General features: G+C 37.3%; 2 protein-coding genes across 2 annotated transcripts; both read right to left on the bottom strand.

The window, feature by feature from the left end:
• Positions 1-1,470: 1,470 nt before the first annotated feature.
• On the bottom strand, positions 1,471-3,123 carry KAI2 (alpha/beta-Hydrolases superfamily protein). The gene is made up of 2 exons (XM_008240228.3): positions 2,675-3,123; positions 1,471-2,175 (listed from the first exon to the last, which is right to left on the bottom strand). Exons 1-2 carry the CDS (start codon positions 3,040-3,042, stop codon positions 1,731-1,733), a joined length of 813 nt encoding a protein of 270 aa, XP_008238450.1. The 5' UTR covers positions 3,043-3,123; the 3' UTR covers positions 1,471-1,730.
• A 14,502-nt stretch (positions 3,124-17,625) lies between these two features.
• On the bottom strand, positions 17,626-20,902 carry LOC103337063 (putative protein phosphatase 2C 78). The gene is made up of 4 exons (XM_008240216.3): positions 20,376-20,902; positions 19,612-19,979; positions 18,309-18,545; positions 17,626-18,208 (listed from the first exon to the last, which is right to left on the bottom strand). Exons 1-4 carry the CDS (start codon positions 20,635-20,637, stop codon positions 17,939-17,941), a joined length of 1,137 nt encoding a protein of 378 aa, XP_008238438.2. The 5' UTR covers positions 20,638-20,902; the 3' UTR covers positions 17,626-17,938.
• Between the last annotated feature and the right edge of the window lie 1,407 nt (positions 20,903-22,309).

Here is a 22,309-nt window from a genome sequence, read left to right as displayed (position 1 = left end):
TTTTATTATTATTAAGTTGGATAATATCTATGAGAGCAATGCCAACAAATACATCATACCAAATTTGTAGTTAACTCAAGTGGTTAGAAGCAGTTACCCCTACACTCAAGGTCCTATATTCAAATCTCCCCTTCCTCAATATCACTTGTAAATAAATAGACAAAAAGCAAAAAATAATTTTTTTATTAACCAGTAATCACAATGTTGTCGGCCAATAATACAGATCAAAGTATAACTTGGGTGCAAACTACAATCGGTCATCCCTTTGTCATGTACCAGTATTATAAAAGAAAGGAAATGCAGACAATTTGAATAGAGCATCCTCTCCTTTGGTCTGAGAGAAACTTTGCACTGCACCTAAGGCAATGCCAGAAGAAGATCACAAAGACACAAGCCCTCAACTTCTCCACCTTTGTATGCCCTGTTCTTCAGTCACAACAAGGCCCATGTCTTCCGACCCAAAACCTCCAAAGCAAAAGGCGGGCATTAGTCAACCTCTTACAACTACGCAATTCAATGGCTGATCATAATGTGGTTTCTTACAATGCAATGATTGAAGGATACTGAAGACATGATAAGATGTTTGAAGTGCTGGACCTTTTCAATGAGATGAGGCTTAGATTGCTCCACCCGAGTCTATTAACATTCGTCAGCCTTCTTGGTGTCTCAGCTGATTTATTTACATTGGAATTGAGCAATCAAATCCATGCCCTGGTCACCAAATATGGGTACTGTTTGGACGTAATAGGGTGTGTGTATAGATGTACTATTAAGTATTAAGTTAGATGACCTTTTTTTATCTTTTTACACAATAATAAAACTTAAGAGCTTAATGATTTAATTGTTGGGATAAACAAAGAAAATGTGGAGTTTAAATAGAAAAACTCTTTCAATATAAAAAAAATAAATATAAATGCCCAACCCAAACCCTCCAGCCCAAAATAAAATGAAACAACACTTTTCTCCCATGTTTTAGAAAGAACCAAAAAAACACAAAAAAGGTTGTTTTCTTTTGGAAAAACAGTCGCAACGTCACTGCCTTTGATAACTATTGTGTATGCAGCTTCTTGTTAAGCAATTGATCACTTTTCCAAATTCCAAATGGTAACACAACTCTATCAAGTACTCTTCTTTACGCTGGAATTTGCATACTGATGTTGTGATTTTTGGGCTGAATTTTGTTGGCATTATTGCTGTGATTTTTTAGGATTTCGTGACCGATTGGCCTGCCATTATCAATGCATGTTTTGAATCAAACTCGAATACAAGAAGTGGACACAGAGTCCGAATTTGCAAGTTTGAACGAATTTGAAGGAACGGAACAATGCACGTGTTCACACAATGATTTGCAAGTTTGAACGTATTTAAAGGAACGACGATTGTTACGATACACATATTCACACCAAGAAAATCTTCGCACATGATGAAGGTGACTGACTTTAAGAAATTTTCCATGTCTTGCAGCATGTCTTAATAATAAAAGCTTGATTATAATTTATATAAACAACTTGAATCCAAGCTTTCATACTAAAAAGGCGCGACGTGTCACAATAACTCCCGTTCCTTCACATGACGTGGTCCACGACATTTGGACACGACAGCCAGCAAAGACGACGCCTTCACAGTGACCCGTGTCCACACAATAAATACCTATCGTCCGAAAGCTAATTAATCACCTCAATCTAGCCACAACCCCACCACCTACATTATTATCATCATAATTACTACAATTACGCCGCAATATCATATCTAATGTGCCGAAGCAGCACCGGGATAACAATATCCGGCGAGCTCAGCTGCGGAAGATGACCGTCCGATGACATGACCTCCACGATCGACCCGCCGCCCAGATTCTGATGCAGGTACTCTGTGACGACGACAGGGACAGCGAGGTCTTTTACGCTCTGCAAAATGTGGCAGGGCACTTTGATCAGATGGAGAATTTGTCTCGTGTCGCTCTGGAAGATGGTTTGGGCGACGCTGAGTGCAATGTCGGGGCGCATGTTGAAGAGGGTCCGGCTGAACTCCTGGACCGGAACGGAGTCCAGGTCCCCACCGACCGCCAGGGGTGCGAAACCAGAGCACCACGCCTTGTAGTTGGATCGGATCGCATCGAACAGCTGCTCCAGGTCTTCCTGTTCGAACCCGCCGTAGTAGTCGACGTCGTTGAGATACCTGAATGAAAGATTGTTTGGTTTTGATTAATAAAATAGTTAATTGGGTTTTGGAAGTGGAATTAAATAACATAAAAATGATTGAGCAAGATCGGATAAACTAATATATTAATCCAAAGGTTTAAGTAATTGGGTTTGTGGGGTTTTAGGTTAACTAGTTAATTAGATTGATGGATCCACTCCCAGCAAATCGTCATGCATCTTTCGAGATTAAGAAATTGGGTTTTGTGGAACTGTAGGTTAATTATGTAATAATTGACTTGATTAGTTAATTAGATTGATGGATCCACTTCAGCCAACCCAGCAGAACAGTGTTGCCCTCCACTTTCCACTTTCCCGGAAAGAAAACAAAATTATTAATGGAAAAAAAAAGTAATTGATGGATCCACTTTCCGGTCAATTTGGGGAGATTAAAGTAATTGGGTTTGTGGGACTTGAGCTGAATTGTATAATAATTTACTAAAATAACCAGTTAATTAATTCATGGCTGCGGATCTTACCTAGGGGAGGCGCCGATCATGACGAGCTTGGTGAAGAGGTCGGGGCGGGTGATGGCGGCGATGGAGCCGACCATGCCGGAGACGGAGTGGCCGACGAAGATGCAAGACCCGACCCGAAGCTCCTCCAGAATGGCGAGGAGGTCGTAGGCGTAGCCCTCGAGGGTGGCGTAGCGCTCGAAGTCGAAGTATTCGGGGTTTGTCGTTCCGGAGCCCATGTTGTCGTACATGACCACTCTGTAGTCGTCGACGAGGTGAGGGACGAGGTGCTTCCAGACCGACTGATCGGTGCCGAAGCCGTGGGCTAGGACTATGACCTGCTGGCCTGAGCCCAGGACCCGCACGTTGTGAGCTTCTTCTACAATTCCCATTTCAAATGGCTCTCTCGATGGTTCGATGGCTCGGTGGCACTCTCTCTGTCTGGTCCTCGTTGGGTTGGTTGACAAGCAAAGAGCTAGTACCACATATAAGAGTACCCGGTGATAAGATCAGTGAGGGAGCAATTATCGGGTGTTGATGGTGTACTGGAGCTTACTGTGTGTACCATTTATTGTTTTGACTAGGACGCTACTTGACAACTTGAGGAGCCCTTTGTCGTTACAGCAGTCAATCACATCCTCGAACAATCAATCGGGTTTAGTCCAATGAAAAATTTGTAATATCAAGTTTGAACTTCTATGACAGCTTGAAAAAACGCATTTTAAAAAATAAAAACTTCACATAAAAAACATATGATATGCAAAACTAACTTTAACATATTAAAATTACAGAAAGAAAAATTTATGTATGCATGTCCGATTGTAATTTGACTGCAAAGAATAACAACTCCTTACATGCGAAGAGCCAAATATTTTCCATATTATAAAGAATTCTTTTTATGTAGTTCTATGTCTATGACATTGAGTCATAGTTGAAGTGGTTTATAGGACCATGAGACATGGCACTAGTGGGCATAGTGGAACAATGAATTAGTATTTTGGAATAAAGAATATTATAAATTTAAAAAAACTAGGAAGATGGCAAATCAATTGGTTTAGTTTGTTAGTTCTGTTCACAAATGTGTAACTATAAATTTGAAACTGGCATTCCAGAAATGTAACTAAAAACAAATCCCTCATTCGAGATGTGTGTACGGTTTGATTTGAATGGTGACCAATACATTGTATGAAGGCTATTTACCTCTCTCTCTCACTTTGGAATATTTCCAGAAAAGGAGATTTGGAATATTCAACGTTTGTGTTTGGACAATAATACAACGTCGAGTCTGTTGAATATTCAGCTCTTTACTACTATCAGATCTCCAAACAAACAAACTTATCGTATCGCTCTCTTCATCAATGGACCTAAAATAATCAGCAATTTTGGCCACTATACCTCAAAACTAAAAAATAATAATTAATTTTTGAAAAATTCATCCCTTCTTTTGTCATGTAACTGAAAAATGAACTTGTAACTCAAACGATTAAAAATATTTATGTTAATCTTTTTTTAATATCGTGTAAATTCGGAGATTCTCCTTAATTTCTTCAATTTTTGTTTTAAAAAGAGATAAAGATTTGTATTTTTCCGATACAAGCGAGATTGTGGGAGGAGGAAATCAAACCCAAGACCTAGGATATGCATGGGTAAATGCCATTTAACTACTTAAACTACAAACTCTTCGCATCAATGCTTCTTTAAAAAAATAATAATAATAATATATATATATATATATATATATAAATCTGAAACCAAATCAAATTGATGCAATGAAAATCAACGTTGGTTGTTGGAGTGATCACAGTACAAGTATGGTATGAGTATGGGTATGGGTATGAGTTAGAGATATTTAATCAACGTTTCTAGAAAGGTTATATATATGAATTGTGATTGTTATTAGTACTCACCAATTCTCTTTATGATAAATACGAATATAAACTCCGCGGGCTGCGGCCATGCAGGGGACGACAACATGTGCCCTGCCACAAGGGCGAGCTTCAACTCGCTGCCACAACTACATTGAATACGTAATCTCTGTAGAGCTGGGGGCCTGCCTGGATCCTAGCTAAACCACTGTGGATCGATCATACCTACTAAACTTCATGAATCATATACTTTTTTTTCTTCTTAATTTTTGTAAACAAAATGTGTATGTATATATACATGCATACATATATATATATATATATATACATATACATGCATACTTTGTGATTGTACAAAGTAAGGGCTGTTAGATATGGGTCCAATTTGAAGAATATAGTTTGATTGCAGGACAGTAATTGTTACCTATTTATTCCAGTCCTAAAGCCCAGTCATGCAACCACCTAAGCAAAAAATGTGGCCACAAATTTTAATTTATTTACAACTACTGCCATTATATACAAACGGAAAGTAGAAGTTTCACCAAATTGCATATCTCAGATCCCCCAAATCGCAGAAATCCCAAAAGTGATGCTCCGTTTTTTGCCAATTTTCACTGATTTTTTGGTTCCTTAAGAGTGATTCCAGTGAACGGCCTAGCCCAAGGTGGGGAGAAAAAGTTGTTCCAGTGGGACACCTAGGCAGGGAGGTGTGAGACCCACCAACTCGGGTTGGCCCAAGGCGCCTTCAGGAGGTCCAAAAGCGAGGTCGACATCTCTACTCTACAAGATTCCACCGATTTGATTTTTCCTGTTGCCACGTGGCGTCCTCTGGGCTCGGATCGATTTTTCCTCCAATCCAAAGGCAGCCAATTTTTTTGCAATAAAATACTGAAAAAATTTGGAATTTTTTTTATAAAATACCCAAAAATTAATGAATTTTTTTCTATAAATACCAACCTTTTTTTTAATCTAAAATTTGAAATTGAAAATTTTATCCGATTATGAGATATGAATAGTATTGACACGTAGGAACCCGAAAATCTTATCAGAAAATATTATCCAAATTAATTATTGTGGTAAAAAAAGTTGTGAAAAAAATAAAAAAATGAATAGTAATTGCCCTTTGCCATGACAACAAGTGGAAACGGAAAATACTATTTGCAAGGGCAACTACTATTCATGTGAATAGTGGCTGCCCTAGCTCCCCCCTTGTCATGGCCAAGGGCAAATGGGTGGAGTTGCTCTAATGGGAAGATTTGTGGGTTCCTTCTAATAATTCACGATTACATATGGAATAACCCAAATTTTTTGAATTATCAGAAATTGTGGCATCAATTGAAGTTTCTATATCCTATGTAAATTCTCTCATTCAGGGTATGTCAATTTTTTGGATTATCAAAAACTGTGGGTTCCTTTTCTGTTATGGTTTGTTGGAGGGAGGACTTTTCATCTCTTTGAATTGTTTGTTAAAGAGTGGAAATATAAAGAGGAGATAAAGTCAGAGAGATTCTTGTAAGACCATCGTCGGTTGATTAGGCACTACCATGCTAGTTTAAGTCGGCTTGCAGTGATGATCTCTTTCTTTGACTAAAGCTTCCTTGATATGTCATTTCAAATGTTTTGCAGTATGCCAATTGTTATAGTTACAGAATGACTGATGTTCCCAATTTTGTAATAGAGAAATATCATAACTGGGTTTAATCATCATATAGAACCTGTTGTATATGTAATTTGCTAAAACTGTAACTATGTTATAGGCACACGTAACCTCTAACAGTGTACCTATGTCGCAAGTACTTTACACAGTGGCTTGATATGGCGCTTCATAGAGAACCTAGCCTACAGGTAACTTGCGAAAGTGTACCTATGACATAGGTATTTGACACATTGCTTGGGATTATCTTCTTCGAAGTTTGGCATATACCTGTGACCTAAGTACTGTGTCGGCGATTACCTATACGACAGGAGCTTACCTATACGATAGGTTGTAAACCTAGAACAAGAGTGAGAGTATAACTGTTGGACAGCATGCAAATGAACAGATTAAGTCTGTTTATATATGAGCAAAAATTCTCCAATAAATATCCAACAAAAAAATTCTCCATAATTGATTATGGAAGATATGATTTTTATGATTCTTTCTATTCTTGTTGTCTGAGGATTGTTTAACACGATTTTTGATATTTTGCTGTCTTTTAGGTTACCTGATTTCTATCTTGAGGGCAAAATTGGAAGTACAACATAAATTAAAAAATTAAGAAAATAAAATATAAACCTTAGAAATTAAAAAAAGGTAAGTAATCCTACATGACACAAAAGCCAGAGGACTTGAATTACTAACAACAAATGTGTGGATTGCACTCAAATTCTGCAATAAGAATTGGACTTATATCGAATTTTCTATACAAAGTATTATACTTCTAGCTATGCCAAGGAATTTGCTTTTGTTGATTTAGTGAATTCTATAATATATCAACGGCTGGTAATAGTTTACTAACACAATCCAACAAGAAAAACCAAACTCTGAAATTTGTGAGAGGGTCCATGTTAAGGAAAATAAAAGAACATAGGGGAAGTATATTATGCCACAATGCCACTCTCATAGGATTCTTGTATTGTTTGTGCTAATTTGGGGATTTATGCCCAAATAAATAAATAAATATATATATATATGAGATATGCAGATGATATATATATATATATATTCTAATTTAAGATATTTTTAGAACGTATCCCTAAATTAATATCTAATTTTGTTGGGATTCGTTGTGCTTCACTGTCTTGTTTTTTTTTTTTTTTTTTTTTGAAAATTTTGAAGGCGGTGGACCGGTGGTTCACATGGAGTACTTGTCAGTGAAGAGCCTCGTGATAAGATCACACCACTGCCAAAGGAGGTCCTACAACCAGGGCAGGGTAGGCTACCGCCTACCTAAAAACTTTCACTAAAAAAAAACTATATATAAGCAAAATAATTGATACCCATTACATGTGATGGTATAAACCCTTGCCTACCCAACTTATGTAAAACCCACACCACATGTGTTAAAGTCCACTCAAACTTTTTTTTTTAAAAAAAATTATAACCAGCCCATGTTATGGAATGACCCAGTCAGACTTTAATAAAATGGGGAATATAACTTATAAGTAGCCAAATAGTGGCTGTGCAATTCCAAACAGAGTTGGCAGCTTCTTCTCAACTCAACAGTCTTGGCTGTGCAATAGTCAAGCTGTGCAATCGTGGGTAGCCCCTTCTCTTCTCATATACAAGGAAACAAGTATTCTTCTTAATCTCTTCTCTTTAATTATCTTCTTCTATTGAGTTATTCCTAAAATAAATGTATGCATCTTAGTTTTAATTTTAATTTGAAAATGAGTTTTCTAGGGTTTAATTAGGAATGAAATATAATTTGGGGATTTTGTTGAAATTAATTAGGTCTTTGATTTTAAGAATTTTGTTGAGATGTTTGATTTGTTGTTGGTATGTTAATGTTTGATTAAATTCATTGATGCTATTATGAGAAATTGTTTGATTTTTTGTTGGGATGCTTGATTAAATAGGTTATCTTTTATTATGTCGGATCACAATAGAACCCCAAGAAAACAAAGAATTTGTTCTCTTTTTTTAAGAAAAAGAATGATGGGTCATCATCTTTTAGAATGCCTCCCATTTGTGATGAGCCAAATCTTCTCTCTTCTCCCATTGTCGAGCCTCAAGTTGAAAGAGTTGAGACTCAAAGAGTTGATAATGGTCAATATTTTAATATCAATTATCTTGAGCGTGATTCGGGATTACGTCGTCAAATGTGCCAATATTCGGTGAATGAACAAGATAATGTGTGAAAAGCCTATATTATTTTAGGACCTTGTCAACCGGAGTTAGAAGACTATCCAAGCCATTTAGAAGGGCGAGACTTACGTCGATTTAATAAATTGTGGTTTGATAAATTCCCTTGGCTTGAGTATTCAATTGCTAAAGATTTGGCATTTTGTTTTCCTTGCTTCCTATTTGACATGAATCATTCACATTCAACCTTTACTATTCATGGATTTCAAAATTGGAAGAGAATTGGTGGTAATCAATGTGTATTTCAAAGTCATGTAGGCAAGCTAAATTCTCCACATCATCTTGCTATGTAAAAGTGGGTTAGCTTAAAAAACTCATCTCTTCATATTGAAAACGTGGTAGATAAGCAATCAAAGCAACAAGTGATGGACAATCAGTTGCGACTTACAACCACAATAGAAGGCATTCGGTATCTAGCAAATCAAGCATTGGCTTTTCGAGGTCACGATGAATCCGTTGACTCATCTAACCGGGGCAATTTCGTTGAAATCTTAAAGTCTTTTGCAATAATAAATATAGAAGTTAAGAAAGTTATTCTAGATAAGGCTCCTTATAATGCTCAGTATATTGCCCGTGATATACAAAAACAGATCTTGCATATTTTTGCTACTAAGGTGAAGAAGAAAATTTGTACCGAACTTGGGAAGAACAAATATTGTATTTTTGTTGATGAATCACTTGATGAATCAGACAAGGAACAAATGGCTATTATTCTAAGATTTGTTGATTGTGATTGATTTATTCGTGAACGCTTTTTCGATATTGTGAGTGTCGTAGACACTAAAGCCTTGACTCTTAAAAAATAGATATGCAAAGTGTTTGATAATAACGGCATTTTAGTAGAAAACATGCGTGGCCAAGGGTATGATGGTGCTAGTAATATGCATGGTTCATGGAATGGATTACAAGCATTGTTTCTTCAAGATTGTCCATATGCATATTATGTGCATTGCTTTACTCATCGCTTGCAGTTAGCATTAAATGGTGCAGCTAAAGATGTGAAGGTTGTATGGAGATTTTTTTCAATATTGACTAACATTGTGAATTTTGTTAGTGCTTCTGCTAAGCGCCTTAATGAGTTAAATTTAATTTGAAAAGTTGAACTCAAAGAGTTGTTGGATTCTAGGGAACTTGAGACAGGTAGAAGATTTAATCAAGGTCGTAGTTTGAAACGAGTTGGAGCCACTCGTTGGAGATCTCACTTTGCCTCTATTTCAAGTTTAATGAGTTTATTTAAAGAGACTAAAATACTTCTTCAAGAAATCAGTGAACATGGACCTAACCAACAATTTCGTGGTGATGCAGAGAGTAACTATATTGCTATGATGTCTTTTGAGTTTGTGTTTGCATTGCTTTTGATGGATAAAATTATGGGATTGACCAACTTTCTCTGTCAAGTGTTTCAGAAAAAAAAACTCAAGATATTGTAAGTGCTTTAAACTTTGTTGAAAACACAAAATCACAGTTCCAAGATATGATGGCACATGGCTGGAATGATTTATTCATGAGTGTGGTATCATTTTATGAACAACATGGTATTGATGTTCCTGATATGAGTTCCCGTTATATGATGGGCACACGTCGTTCTTGTCAACAAAAAGATTTTATTACAGTTGAACATTACTATCGCATTGATATATTTAATGATGTGATAGATTGCGTTGAGGGAGTTAAATGACAGATTTTCAGAGCAAACAGTTGAACTTCTTATTCTTAGCTCAGCATTGAATCCTCGTAGTTCCTTCAAATCATTCAATATTGGGCATCTATATAAACTTGCTGAGAAATTCTATCCTGCCGATTTCAGTCCAAGTGACTTAAAAGGTTTGGAAATTGAGTTGAGGTATTTTCAAAATGATATGCATCGCCTTCCCTGCTTCTAAGGACCTCACAACTCTTCCTCAATTATGTCAACAATTGGTGGAAACAACTTTGGCAGAAAACTACCATTTGCTTTACAGGTTGATTCAGTTGGTGTTGACTCTTCCTGTTTCTACAGCAACAACAGAACGAGCTTTTTCATGTATGAGAATTATTAAGAATAGACTTCGAAGCACCATAACTGATGAATTCCTTGCTGATTGCATGATTCTCCATATTGAAAGAAAGTTTGCTAATAGTATCGATAATGAAGAGATAATTGAGGAATTTAAGATTTCTAAGCCTTGTAAGGTATAATTTTAGATTAAAATAGTTTAGTTCTTGTGTTGCATTGCATTTACCTTTTTTTTTTTTTTATTAAGCTTTTATTTATGTATAGATATGCATATTTGATGGTAAAGCTCATTACGTCCCCCCCTGACTAGGTGTATCGTTTTATTTTTATGAATAAAATTCACGCGTACCATCGAATTTTTAAGGTAAGTTTCGCCTATCTGACTTTTGAATTCCTGGATCCGCCACTGACCACTGCTATACCAGGTTTAATGAAAACAAAAAACCTAATTGTATAATTTTTAATGGGCTAATATCATTTTATCCCCTAAGATTTGGGGTCATTTTTTAAATGGGCCACCGAGGTTTAATTTTGTCAATTTACGCCCTAATGTTTTAAAATTCGACTAATTTACACATTCCATCAATTTGACAGTTTGATCTTCTGTTAAGTGATGATATGGAAAACTTAGAGTCCACCTTTTGTTTGTCTATCGCGAATCTCACGGCCTGGTGCTCCGGGCCGAGGGGATGTGCGTCAACACGTGATGTCCTTCTTTTGGATGCGGTGCGGTTGTGCACGGGCATGCCCGCACGGTCTACTGTGCGTCGAGATGATGATGAGTTCGGGTAGAAAATGGTTTAAACGTTGCGCATGTTTTGCGTTCGACTCCTAATCAAACGATCGTGGCCGAGAGAGGAACTGATCTCGGCCGTCATTTTCACAGTATGAGCTACAAGGCCGTTTAGTGGTGGTGTTGGTGGCGGGTTTTAGGTGGTGCTCCGGCGCGTTGCTCAGAGAGTGAGGCGATAACAGAGATGGTGCTCCGGCGCCTTGAAAATCAAGGGTCGTATGATATATTGATGAATGAATTTTTCTTACAATCTACCACTACTCCTAAGAAAACAAATAAAGGTATTGAAAGTGCATTACATGAAAATATAATTTGCTCCGTAGGAGGCTTTTGGTTTGATGTTTGAATTGTAGTCATGAACTTAGTATTTACAGGAGTCCAGGAGGGACATTCGAGGCTGACAAGACCTGCGCGGTGGAACTTGACCGGGGCAAGTGGGTAGTCAAATCGGCCTTTGGGATCGTGAAGCATGGCGGTTTGGGGTTGAGAAGCATGGTAGTGTGACCCCCAAAAATCTCGATAAATCTTGGCCACCGCCCTGATCGTGGGTTATGCCCTCTTGGCCATGGGAATGCATTTAATGCCCTGGTCTGGTGGTTGGTGATCTGACCTTAAGTCGTAAGATTACTTGTGAGAATGTCTGCGCCTAACCACCTTAATTCCATCACCAAATCCTGACTTCAGCCACTTCCCTTGTGCATTAAATGCTTCTTGTGACTAGTGTGTTTGCTGCAAAGTCAGAGGCATTACTTCATTAAATGGGGCGTGGGGCCCTGAGGCCACGTGGTGAGTCAACCACAGCTTTTTAAGCCGTGTGTTTTATGGCGTTCGGCCTCGGCCTTCAATACTGAGGTCGCGAGGCCGAGAGGATTTTGCCTTTGCAGCTTTTCTTTTGTTCTTAGGAATGCGAAATGCTTGACGAAACGGTACGCGCCAGGGCCGAAGGGAAGTCCCTTCAATCAGTTTATGACCGTGATTTATTAGGCACAAACACCTTTTTAGGTTAGATGTAATTAAATATTAAAAAATAATATTGAAAAATTAAATAAAAGCCTTTCTCCTTTCTCTTTCTTTTCCCTCACTTTGTTGGAATTTGGCAGCCTCTTCCCCCTCATAGTTGTATAATTTTTAATACCGTTATTCGCAGCAATGGTTCCTCAATTATACCCGTTGTTACATTTGGGTCATTGAACTCAATTATTAGTTGCAGAGGTCACTCAAGTATGTGTTTTGTTGCACCAGTAGTCATTCTGTCAAGTCTATGAGTTTTTTTGTTTAAAATGATGGCGTGGCAAGCATCTCACATATTCTTGATGGGCAAATCTGACTTTTCAGTTAATTAAAACGAATCTTTTGTTTTTGAAGAGAACGGCAGTTACACAGAAATGGCAATCTGAGCAAAAGGGAAAAATCGCGAAGGTCTAGGGTTTTCAAATTGAGAGGTATTTGGCTTTGATTTTTGGGGAATTTTGGAACATTTTCTCAGCATTATGCTTTAATGGACTAAGTACCGAAGGATTTTGAGTTTAAAAAGCAAAAAAGTACAGATCTAGGATTTCAGTTTCGTGGAAATCACATAGAAAAGTGTCAGGTCTACTGTGTGTGGAGGCTTCTTCAAATGGAGACAATTTTTCGATGGTCTGGAGAACCCCCCAAGTATGGCAAGTTACTATAAACTAAATATTCCTTTTGCATTTTATATTGCAATATGTTATGTTTGCAAATGTGTGGTCCTCTTGTTGACAATGAAGTTTTGGCTTTAAGGTTGAAAAAAATGTAAGTTGGAGTCTTTATTATTATCTGTTGTCTCTTTTCTGTCGGTTTGTCATGAAAGTGATTTCACACTTGCACATGCCTGCACTTACTTTGTCTTCATTGTTTACTTTGTCCTTATTGTCATGAATTTTTTTTGTAAGCATACCTTTGTGTAATGTGGTAGATAAAGCAGAACTGTGTACTCTTGAACTCCACCACTTTGGTCTGTTGGAGAATCACATGTATAAGGGAGGCAAAGTATGCTATGTTGACAACTGTATTCATGACTATATGTCATTATTGGATTTAAAGAAAATTGGGATAGATCTTGGATACAAAGTTGATATAACACAAAGGGTTACAAACTTAAAAGTTTACTATAAGGGGCCTGCAAAAAGTGGTCAGCATGTTGTGAATAAGGTTGTAAATGATAATTGTATTCCAGGGTTGGTTGGGAGCATTTCATCAAATTAGGTATTGGTGTTGTATTGACATGATCCTACTTATAACAATGAGCTAGAGAGTGAAGATAAAGAGCAACAACAGCATAGTGAAGATGTTGGCAATGAAGAGGAAGAGGAAGAGGAGGAAAAAGAGGATGTTATTGTTGACAGTGATTATGAATTAAGTGAAGAAGAAAATGGTAATAAAGAGGCTGCATCAAGAGCACAACCAAGGAACGATGCACCAAATGTTGAATATGCACAATGTTTTGAAGAGATGAATGAAATGTCTCTTAATGAAGCTACATGGGAGATATTAGATGATGATGAAGATAGTGATTGACATCCTTATGATGGTGATAGCTCTGGTGGTGAGGAAGATGGTCAAAAAAATACAACCAAGAGGAAATGGAAAAAGCCAAATTTTAAACAGTTTAGGAAAGAAACTGATTTAAGAAATCCAGAGTTTAGATTTGGAATGCATTTCGCCAATAAGGATGAACTCAAGAAAGCTATTAGGGAGTATGCAATTGTGCAACGGAGGAATGTTAAATTGGTGAAAAATGATAAAAAAGGATTCAAGCAAAGTGTGTATGTTACACGAAATGCCCTTTTATTCTGTTTACTTCCAAGATAGACAGAGATGAGCAGACATTTGCCATAAAGACTCTCTCCTTAGAGCATGAGTGTACTAGAATGGACAAACTTAAATATACTAATTCAAAGTGGCTGTCAAAAAGGTTTGTTGACAAGATTAGGAAAAATCTTGAGTGGGATGTAGGGGCATTCCAGTATGAGGTATTAGCATATGAATGTTTCAAGGCATCAAATTTATAAAGCAAAGAGCTTGTCCAATGTGATCATTGAAAGAAGCTATGTGGAGCAATATGCGAGGCTATGGGACTATGCAAAAGAATTGAAGAAGGCTAACAAGGACAGTGCTATGATTATAAAGAATAAGATGAAGGGTAATGTACCTGTGTTTGAAAGAATTTATGTATGTTTGGAAGCTTGTAAGCGGGAATTTTTGGCAGGATGTAGACCTCTCATTAGTATAGATGGATGCCATTTAAAGGGACCTACATAGGGCAAGTTTTAACAATCGTTGGTGTTGATGAGAATAATGGAATGTACCCAGTTGCTTATGTTGTTGTAGAGGTGGAATCAAAAAGTAGTTGGATTTGGTTCCTTGGACTTTTGTTTGAATACTTAAAAATTGAGAATGGGAAAGCTTGGGTGTTTATGAGTGACACGCAAAAAGGTCTAATACCTATAATTGAGACATCGCTTCCAACAGCTGAGCACAGAATATGTGTTAGGCATCTCTACAGCAACTTCAGGACAGAGCATGCTGGCTTTGCACTAAAAACATTCTTTGGGTTGCGACAAGAGCAACTACCATTTCTTAGTATGAAGTAGAAATAGACAAGATGAAAGAGTAAGATGAAGAGGTGTGGAAGTGGGTTACGAAAAGACCAGCCAAAAATTGGAGTATATCTCATTTTGAGCCACATTCTAAGTGTGATCTGTTGTTGAACAACCTCTGTGAATCCTTTAACTTTTGCATTTTAGATTCAAAAGACAAGTATATCTTAACATGTCTAGAAAGGATTAGAGTTTATATCAAGTTAAGGATGGCTAATAGAAGGATTGCTGGTACGGTTTGGAGACATCCAGCTGGGCCTAGGATTGTCAAGATCATTGAGAAAGACAATTGGGAGCTAGTCAATGGATTCCTAGGTTAGCATGTGAGAGCAAATACCAAGTGAGCCATATGTATAGAGGAAAGTATGTAGTGGATCTAAAAGCCAAGACTTGCTCTTGTAGAAGAAGGGATTTGTGTGAGATCCCACGTTATCATTCTATTTCTTGTATCTTTCAAAATGAGGCAAATATATTTGACTATGCACATGACTGCAATAAGAAGGAAGCATACCTGAGTTCATATGAATCTATGGTACACCCAATACGATCCATGGACCAGTGGCAGAGAACTAATTGGCCTCCAATTAAACCTCCTCCATATAAGAAGCAACCTGGAAGACCCAAGAAATTAAGGAACAAAGAACCAACTGAGGTTGAAGTACCTACTCCATTTCCTCCAAAACCTTTGCCCCCATATTAAAATCCACCACCTACTAAGTTGAGAAGGATTTATGTCAACATAAGATGCTCTATTTGTGGCCAGGAGGGACATAATAAGATACGACATGCCAACTAAGGGGCAGCACATGTATTTGGGTTATATTTTCTTTAGTTTAATTTCCTTTTGTTATTATTTACTTTACTTACTTTTTTGTTTTTGTTATTGTAGGCCTTTCCTAATCAACTCAACCAAGGAACATTTGGCTCTTTTACAGTCCACGGGGCAACTTGGGTATTTTAGTTAAAATCTCTTTAGTTTAATTTCTTTTTATTTTTCAGGCACAACCAAGGAACATTTGACCCTTTTTTTATTTGTTATTGTTTAGTTTATTTTAGTTTATTTTTGTTTTTTAAGCCCAACCTAATCAGCCCAACCCAACTAGAGGCAGAGGGAGAGGTAGAGATACTACCACAGGAAGAGGGAGAGGAAATGGGAGAGGACAAATGCCAAATGGAAGAGGAAATGTAAGTGACAACTCTGTCATGCTACTTTGGTTGGTTAATTTGGTCATAAATTTAATTCATGTACTTTGTTTAGTTAATATGGTTCAATTTTATTTTAGGTTGGAAATGGGACAACAAAAATGCCAAACAAGCCATCATCATCACAACCATTCCCATCATCATCACAACCACTCTTTTACACTGGAGCTACATCATCATCATCACAACCACCCAAGTCTCATGTCAAGAGATTCAAGTCTCTTACCAAGAAGCTTAGACCATGGATGTTTTGAAGGCTAACTAGGAGGATGTCTGTTGGATGTGTTTTTCGAGTCTCTGGGCTGGAACCTAGTGTGGTTGTTTTGTATTTGGTACATTTTGGAACCTGAACTGGTTTATGTTCATCTATCTTTATGCTTCTGTTTCACTTGAAACCTGATTTGGTACATTTTGGAACCTGTAACTGGGTGTTATAAATGATGAAGAAATTGTTTTATATTTCTCACACCTCTTGATCGACACCCACTACTATTTATCACAATTATCCACTCATGCCCTCTCATCAACAAAATGGAAACAAATTGAATACACCAACACTAATATGTCCACCAAACTTGAACTGAAATTTCATTGCAAAATGAACTACATATCGGTTACACTTCGACCTAATTGATCATAAGCTTTTCATAGTTTCCACCCGGAAATGTCAACCAATTGCTCAAGATACAGAGCATCATCATAATCACCAAAACCCCAAGACCCAATGACAGAAATGAAACCCCCCAAATCTGATTCTCTCTTGGTCATTGACCTATTCTTTTTTGCTTGCCTAATTCTCCGACTTTGTACTCCAATTCATTCTTTTCTCTCTCCACCATTTTCAGCTTATCTTCCACTTCTTTCTTCTGTTCTTCTATTAACTTTAGGTCCTCTTTCATTGCTCTCATTATTCTCAGCAACCCAGGAATTAGTTCTTTTCCTCTTGCATAGGTCAGTGCACCAGCCACTCCCAATGATGCCGATTTCCTCTGTTTCTCTGCAAAGTATGTTTCATAACATCAAAGCTCAACTCAAGCAACAAAATAAAATTTCACAGATTAACTTACTCGACTCATCTCACAAGCCTCAAATCTTCTCCCAAGATTTAAATCAGTCCATGAAGTCCAGGTTTTGATATATCCCCCGCACCTGTATAGCTTCCTTGCACTAGGGCTCTGATTTGTTGATGAAGAAGAAATCTACAACATTTTTGCGCATGCATTGTGTGAGCTTCCCAGATTTCCTTCGAATTTCCAAAATTTCAACACATCTACTGTTTTTATGTGGATTTCTTCAAATTTAAATGGGAATTGGGGATTTTTTTGGCTCCATATTTGACATTTTTCTGTGGGAAGTTACTTTAGATGGGAGGTTGGACATTGTAGACTTGAAAAGATAAATTTGCCCATCAAATTTACACCACGTTAGCCAGACTTGATGGAATGACTACTAGTGCAACAAAACACATACTTGAGTGACCTCTGCAACTAATAATTGAGTTTAGTGACCCAAATGTAACACATGTATAGTTGGGGGACCATTGCTGCGAATAACCCTTTTTAATATATAGTTATTAAATGTTGGTCGGTGAAAGATGAACACATATTCAAGCTCATTCGCACAAGATATTGAGGGGGCAAAAGAGAAAGAGTGAAGAAGAAAGGAGCTGTATAATGTCATAAAGTTTTTCAAATTATCAGGACTGTGAGTTGCAAATTTTAATCTCAATAGATAAATCCCAGTATATACATCATGTGTAAATCACAACAAATTATACGCCGACGAGAAAGAGAGCTGAAAATGAGGTCAAAGCTCAGAGCTGAGAAGTCAACAGCACCTTCAATCTGCCACCAAACTATGTACACAACCAAACCCTTCCTGTAAAATCTAGCAGCCTGCTGCACCTACTTATAAATTATCATTTTAATTAAACAATGGTGCATATTCTTGTGCAACTGATATTCTCAGGGAATGGTGTGGAGTGATACATCGGCTTCATCGCCGTTCATGGAGAAGATATCAACAGGAACACTGGTGCAGTTGAAGAGGCTCGGATCCTTCAAACTAGCATTTGGGGAAACTTGTGAATGATCCAGGAATATCACGATGACGGTGATGTCATCATGGAAATGGCGCCTTACCCCCTTTTCGATTCTTTTTATGTCCTCATATCTCAATTCTCTTTTCCTTGCAGCCTCCTCAATCGCAGCTCTGACCAACCGCTTTGCTATTCCCTGTAGTTAAAATTGAAGCAACTCTTTTAACATCTTATAATTTTATAGTCAGTTTTATAAATGAACACCAACACAGATATAAATTTTGCCAGGGACTTACAACTCTTGAATTCTTTGAGACGATTTTAACAGCTGCTTCATCACTCAAATGCTCCCAGAGACCATCTGTTGCAAATATCAAAAACATGTCCTGTGGCTGTAACTTCCGAACTAATATCGAGGGTTCTGCTGTCATAACAGGCCTCTTTAAAGGAACAGGTATGCCGAAATGGTGGAAAAGCGGATCTCTGTTAAACTCGGGTTTCTTCAAGTAGACATCACCAATTGACCTTGACACCTACAAAGAAGAGGTTTCATCAGATCACAGGCAGATTAAAATATGAATGAGGTAAAGCAACTACTCTGAAGAATAATACATTCACTTTTACAATATATCTATGATTTATAAACTGATTACCACACAACTAAATTTTCATCGTAAGGGAGCTGCTGGAGCATGCATCATCATATCTTCATGTGTGTTTCTGTAATGGGCATGAAAATTTTCATGACTTTTAATTGCTTATGAGAGTGTCAAAAAGGTCACATACACATAACCAGCTCAATTGTGATTTTGACTAGTCACACACTCACAATACCCTAATTTTTAGGTTTTCATGTGCATTCTATGAACCATCACCCCATTTGCTTAAAATACTCAAATTCTTAGCTGGCTGGAAAGTTGCCAAAGAGGCAAAACCCGTGAAGATAGAAGGATATCAATAAACAAAGGGAGAATACCATATCCACATCAAATTGTGGACTTTTCCTTCACAGACATCAAGAAAGAATGATTGTAAGGATCTATTCCTTGAAGAGTTATCTTGAAAACAATGCACCTAAGCAGAGCAGGATCTCATCTTTCAAGAACGAGTTCATGCTTTGGAACAGTATGGTATTACTGCAGGGAAAAATAACATATTAAAGGCAAATCCACCCCATTTATTATACTCATATCACAAAGTTTCACAAAAAAAATTAGGTGCAGGTGGGAACAAGTTCCCCCAGATTCTAATTCATCATGGAACCAAACCTCGCATTCAGATTTGAAACAACTTACCCTTAGAAATGAAAATCTTTTGAACTTCCCCAAAGAAGAAATAAAATAAAATTATTAACTTTCTAGTTTAGTACTCCACAATATGGTACATACTGGGGAAAAGCATCAGTACTAACATTATTACCATCATGACAAGACAGTAGACCAAAAATAAATTCCATCAAGCTCTTATCAATATAGTCATCTGATATTCCAGGACACATTAAATTTGCTCCTAACATAAGTCAAAATTAGATATGTTAATCAATACAGAAATACGGACGGGCCAGAGGATCAATGAAGTAAAAGAAGCCACATTTTGTACCTGAATAATGCCCTTAATTCGCCAAACTCCACGAGTGTACACCACAATGTGTGCATCATCAGGGTGAAGATCCTTAACCTCCTTCCTCACTTCCTCCACTGCAACATTGTGATCTGTGGACAATCGCTCTGCCACAACCGCCTGCCCCTCTGATGCTCTCCGGCCAAGAACTGCCCTCGAATCTCCGAGATTAGCAACATATAAAACACCATTTGAAATTGCGCCAACCAAACAACATGAACCTACGGAAGCAATCTGCGGCCGGACAGGCCATGATGCCTTAACCAAGTCCAAGAACTCTTCCTCAGTTGCATCAAATGCCTTCTTTATCACATCCTCTGACAGTCCACCTTGTTCAATTGAAAACTCTGAAGAATAAAAAACCAACTCAATTTAAATAAAAACAAAAATCTTTCCCCTTCATCTTGAAGAAAAGTTGTGAACTTTATCATAATAATAACCCAAAGAAAAATACACATCTGACTAATTGATGAAAATATTAAGTCAAAGGAAAAACAATAGAATAAGAACATAATAAAGCATGTTCTATGTTGGTTTGAATTTCTTCAAAGTTGAATAGCTACTTGAGCTAAGCAAATCTGTATGATCTATAAGTTCAAGGTGAGGTCTTTTTGGTCTCAAGACATAAAATTCTTCTAGTAATTGAAATGTAATTACTAAAAATACAAGAAAATAAACAGCTAAAAAGTAAAAACAAAAACAGGGGTGGGTGTTTCTGTAGAGCTAGAGGGTGTACTACATACTGTGAAGGAAGGGGAAGAGGCGATTGGTGATGAAGCGAGAAGCTTCAGGGCCACCATGGCCATCATAGACCCCAATATACGTGGCGTAAGGGGATGTGAACACCTGTCCCTGGTCTTCCAAAGCCGAATTGGCTTGAACCACTGCGATCGAATAGTCCCCAGAAGAGTGGGGCTTGAGGTCCATGTGCCAAAGGAGCCCATCTCCACCATCTCCTCCTCCAAAGCACTTCTCCAATGGCCTCCGACACATCTCCAACATCATTGTCCAACTGGGTTCTCTCTGGTTTTCTGGTTACTTATTAGATTCTCTCACTTCGGTTTTTGGGAAAAACTATGAAAGAAAGAAAGAAAGAAAATGCGTGGGGTTTGGTTTGGTTTTGGTGGTTAAGGAAGGGTGATGTTGGAATAAAAAGAGAGAGACGTGGGGATTCCGTGTTAAAGGGGAATGGAAGATTTCCGGGAAATTTTTTTGGGTTGAGAGAAGGGGAGTGAGAGAGGGAAGTAGGACCAAAGACAAAGACTTTGGTGGGTTTTAATTTGATAAGTCGTATTTTAAAAAGAGAAACGGGTTTTTTGGTGTTTGGTTTTTGGAATGTGGGGGTTTGAATGATATCCAACGGTTCAAAGTAAGCGGTTTCTGGAAAGGTGGTGTTGAGGTGGACGGAGAAAACTTATCTTGTGATTTGTCGGATGAAAGAGAGAGAATCATATTCTTCAGGAATTTTGGGGAGCAAAAGTCTGGTCACGAATATGGATAGATAGATAGATAGAGCTCACAACGCAGGAAATTGGGGATGGAGACCATTTTATTTCATTTTCCCATGATTTATTACAATTCTTTTTTTAATTTGACTTTTAATATTTAAAGTGTGTGCAAATATAATCCATAACAACTCTAACAGCCAACGAACAATTTGATTCTTTCTTCTTTTGTCCAAAAACAATAATATTTTCGTGTTCCCATAGTACAAAGAAACCAACTTCCTCCATTTGTCGTTTGACAAGACAAACAAGAAGGAGCCATTAATTACTCTTTGCATATTAATTTGTAACATGTTCGTCTTTTAAGAAAATTATGTTTTGCCTAACGTTCATCTTTTGTCAATACAATGTCATTATCGATAACATGTCAATAACAAAACGTATCAGCATGTTATTTATACATTATCGATGTAAAATTCGTTCATTAGAAAAGGATGAGTATTCATAGTCTAGCAATGAATTTTTTTTTTTTCCAATTGTTTAAAAGAGAATTTCTAATTTGATTGTTTGGTTACGAAACTTTTTCTTACTGTAAGTTAACAAAGAAAAGAGCGAGGCCCCTAGATCTAATGATTATTCGAATTCATTATTTTAATTCCTTACCTGCTCCAACAAGAGTAAAGAGGAAGTTTGAAAGGAAATGAATGAGAGGAATATTCCCACCTCTCCGACATTCACACCCAAAAAAAACTCAGTACTTGACCTAAAAAACTGTCGTTGAAGGTCATGGAAACCCTTTGAAATCCTTAATTTTCTGAAATGTTACTGCATGCCTTTCTCCTCATCTTTTAAATGTTACCAGGAAATCGATCAAATATCTTACCGTAAATTTTCAGATATGCGAGACAAAAAGTCGAAATCAAATAATTGGAAAGACTCTAGGGTATGAATTTAAAATTTGGGGCATTCCATTTCAACAAGGTGAAAGACTTTGGATGGACGTGCTTCAGAAATCCCGCACTTTTTGACCACTATTGGGAAGTTGGTATCTCCCCAGGTGCTGGGAAATTTTTTTCTTTGTCCAAGGAGAAATATTTTAGAAAATGTTGAGATTATCAAGTTGGTAAATAAGGGGGAATTTTTTTTACTGTATAAATTTTAGGATTGCATTCATAATTCAGCTAAAGAAACCACTAATTACAAAGGGTCATTACAATAAAGGAGCGATCTAA

This window comes from Prunus mume, linkage group LG1 (assembly GCF_029339155.1).
Source record: "Prunus mume cultivar Tortuosa linkage group LG1, ASM2933915v1, whole genome shotgun sequence".
NCBI classification, from domain to species: Eukaryota; Viridiplantae; Streptophyta; class Magnoliopsida; order Rosales; family Rosaceae; genus Prunus; species Prunus mume.
Note: the sequence above shows the minus strand (reverse complement) of the source record. Positions and strands in the feature narration are given on the sequence as shown.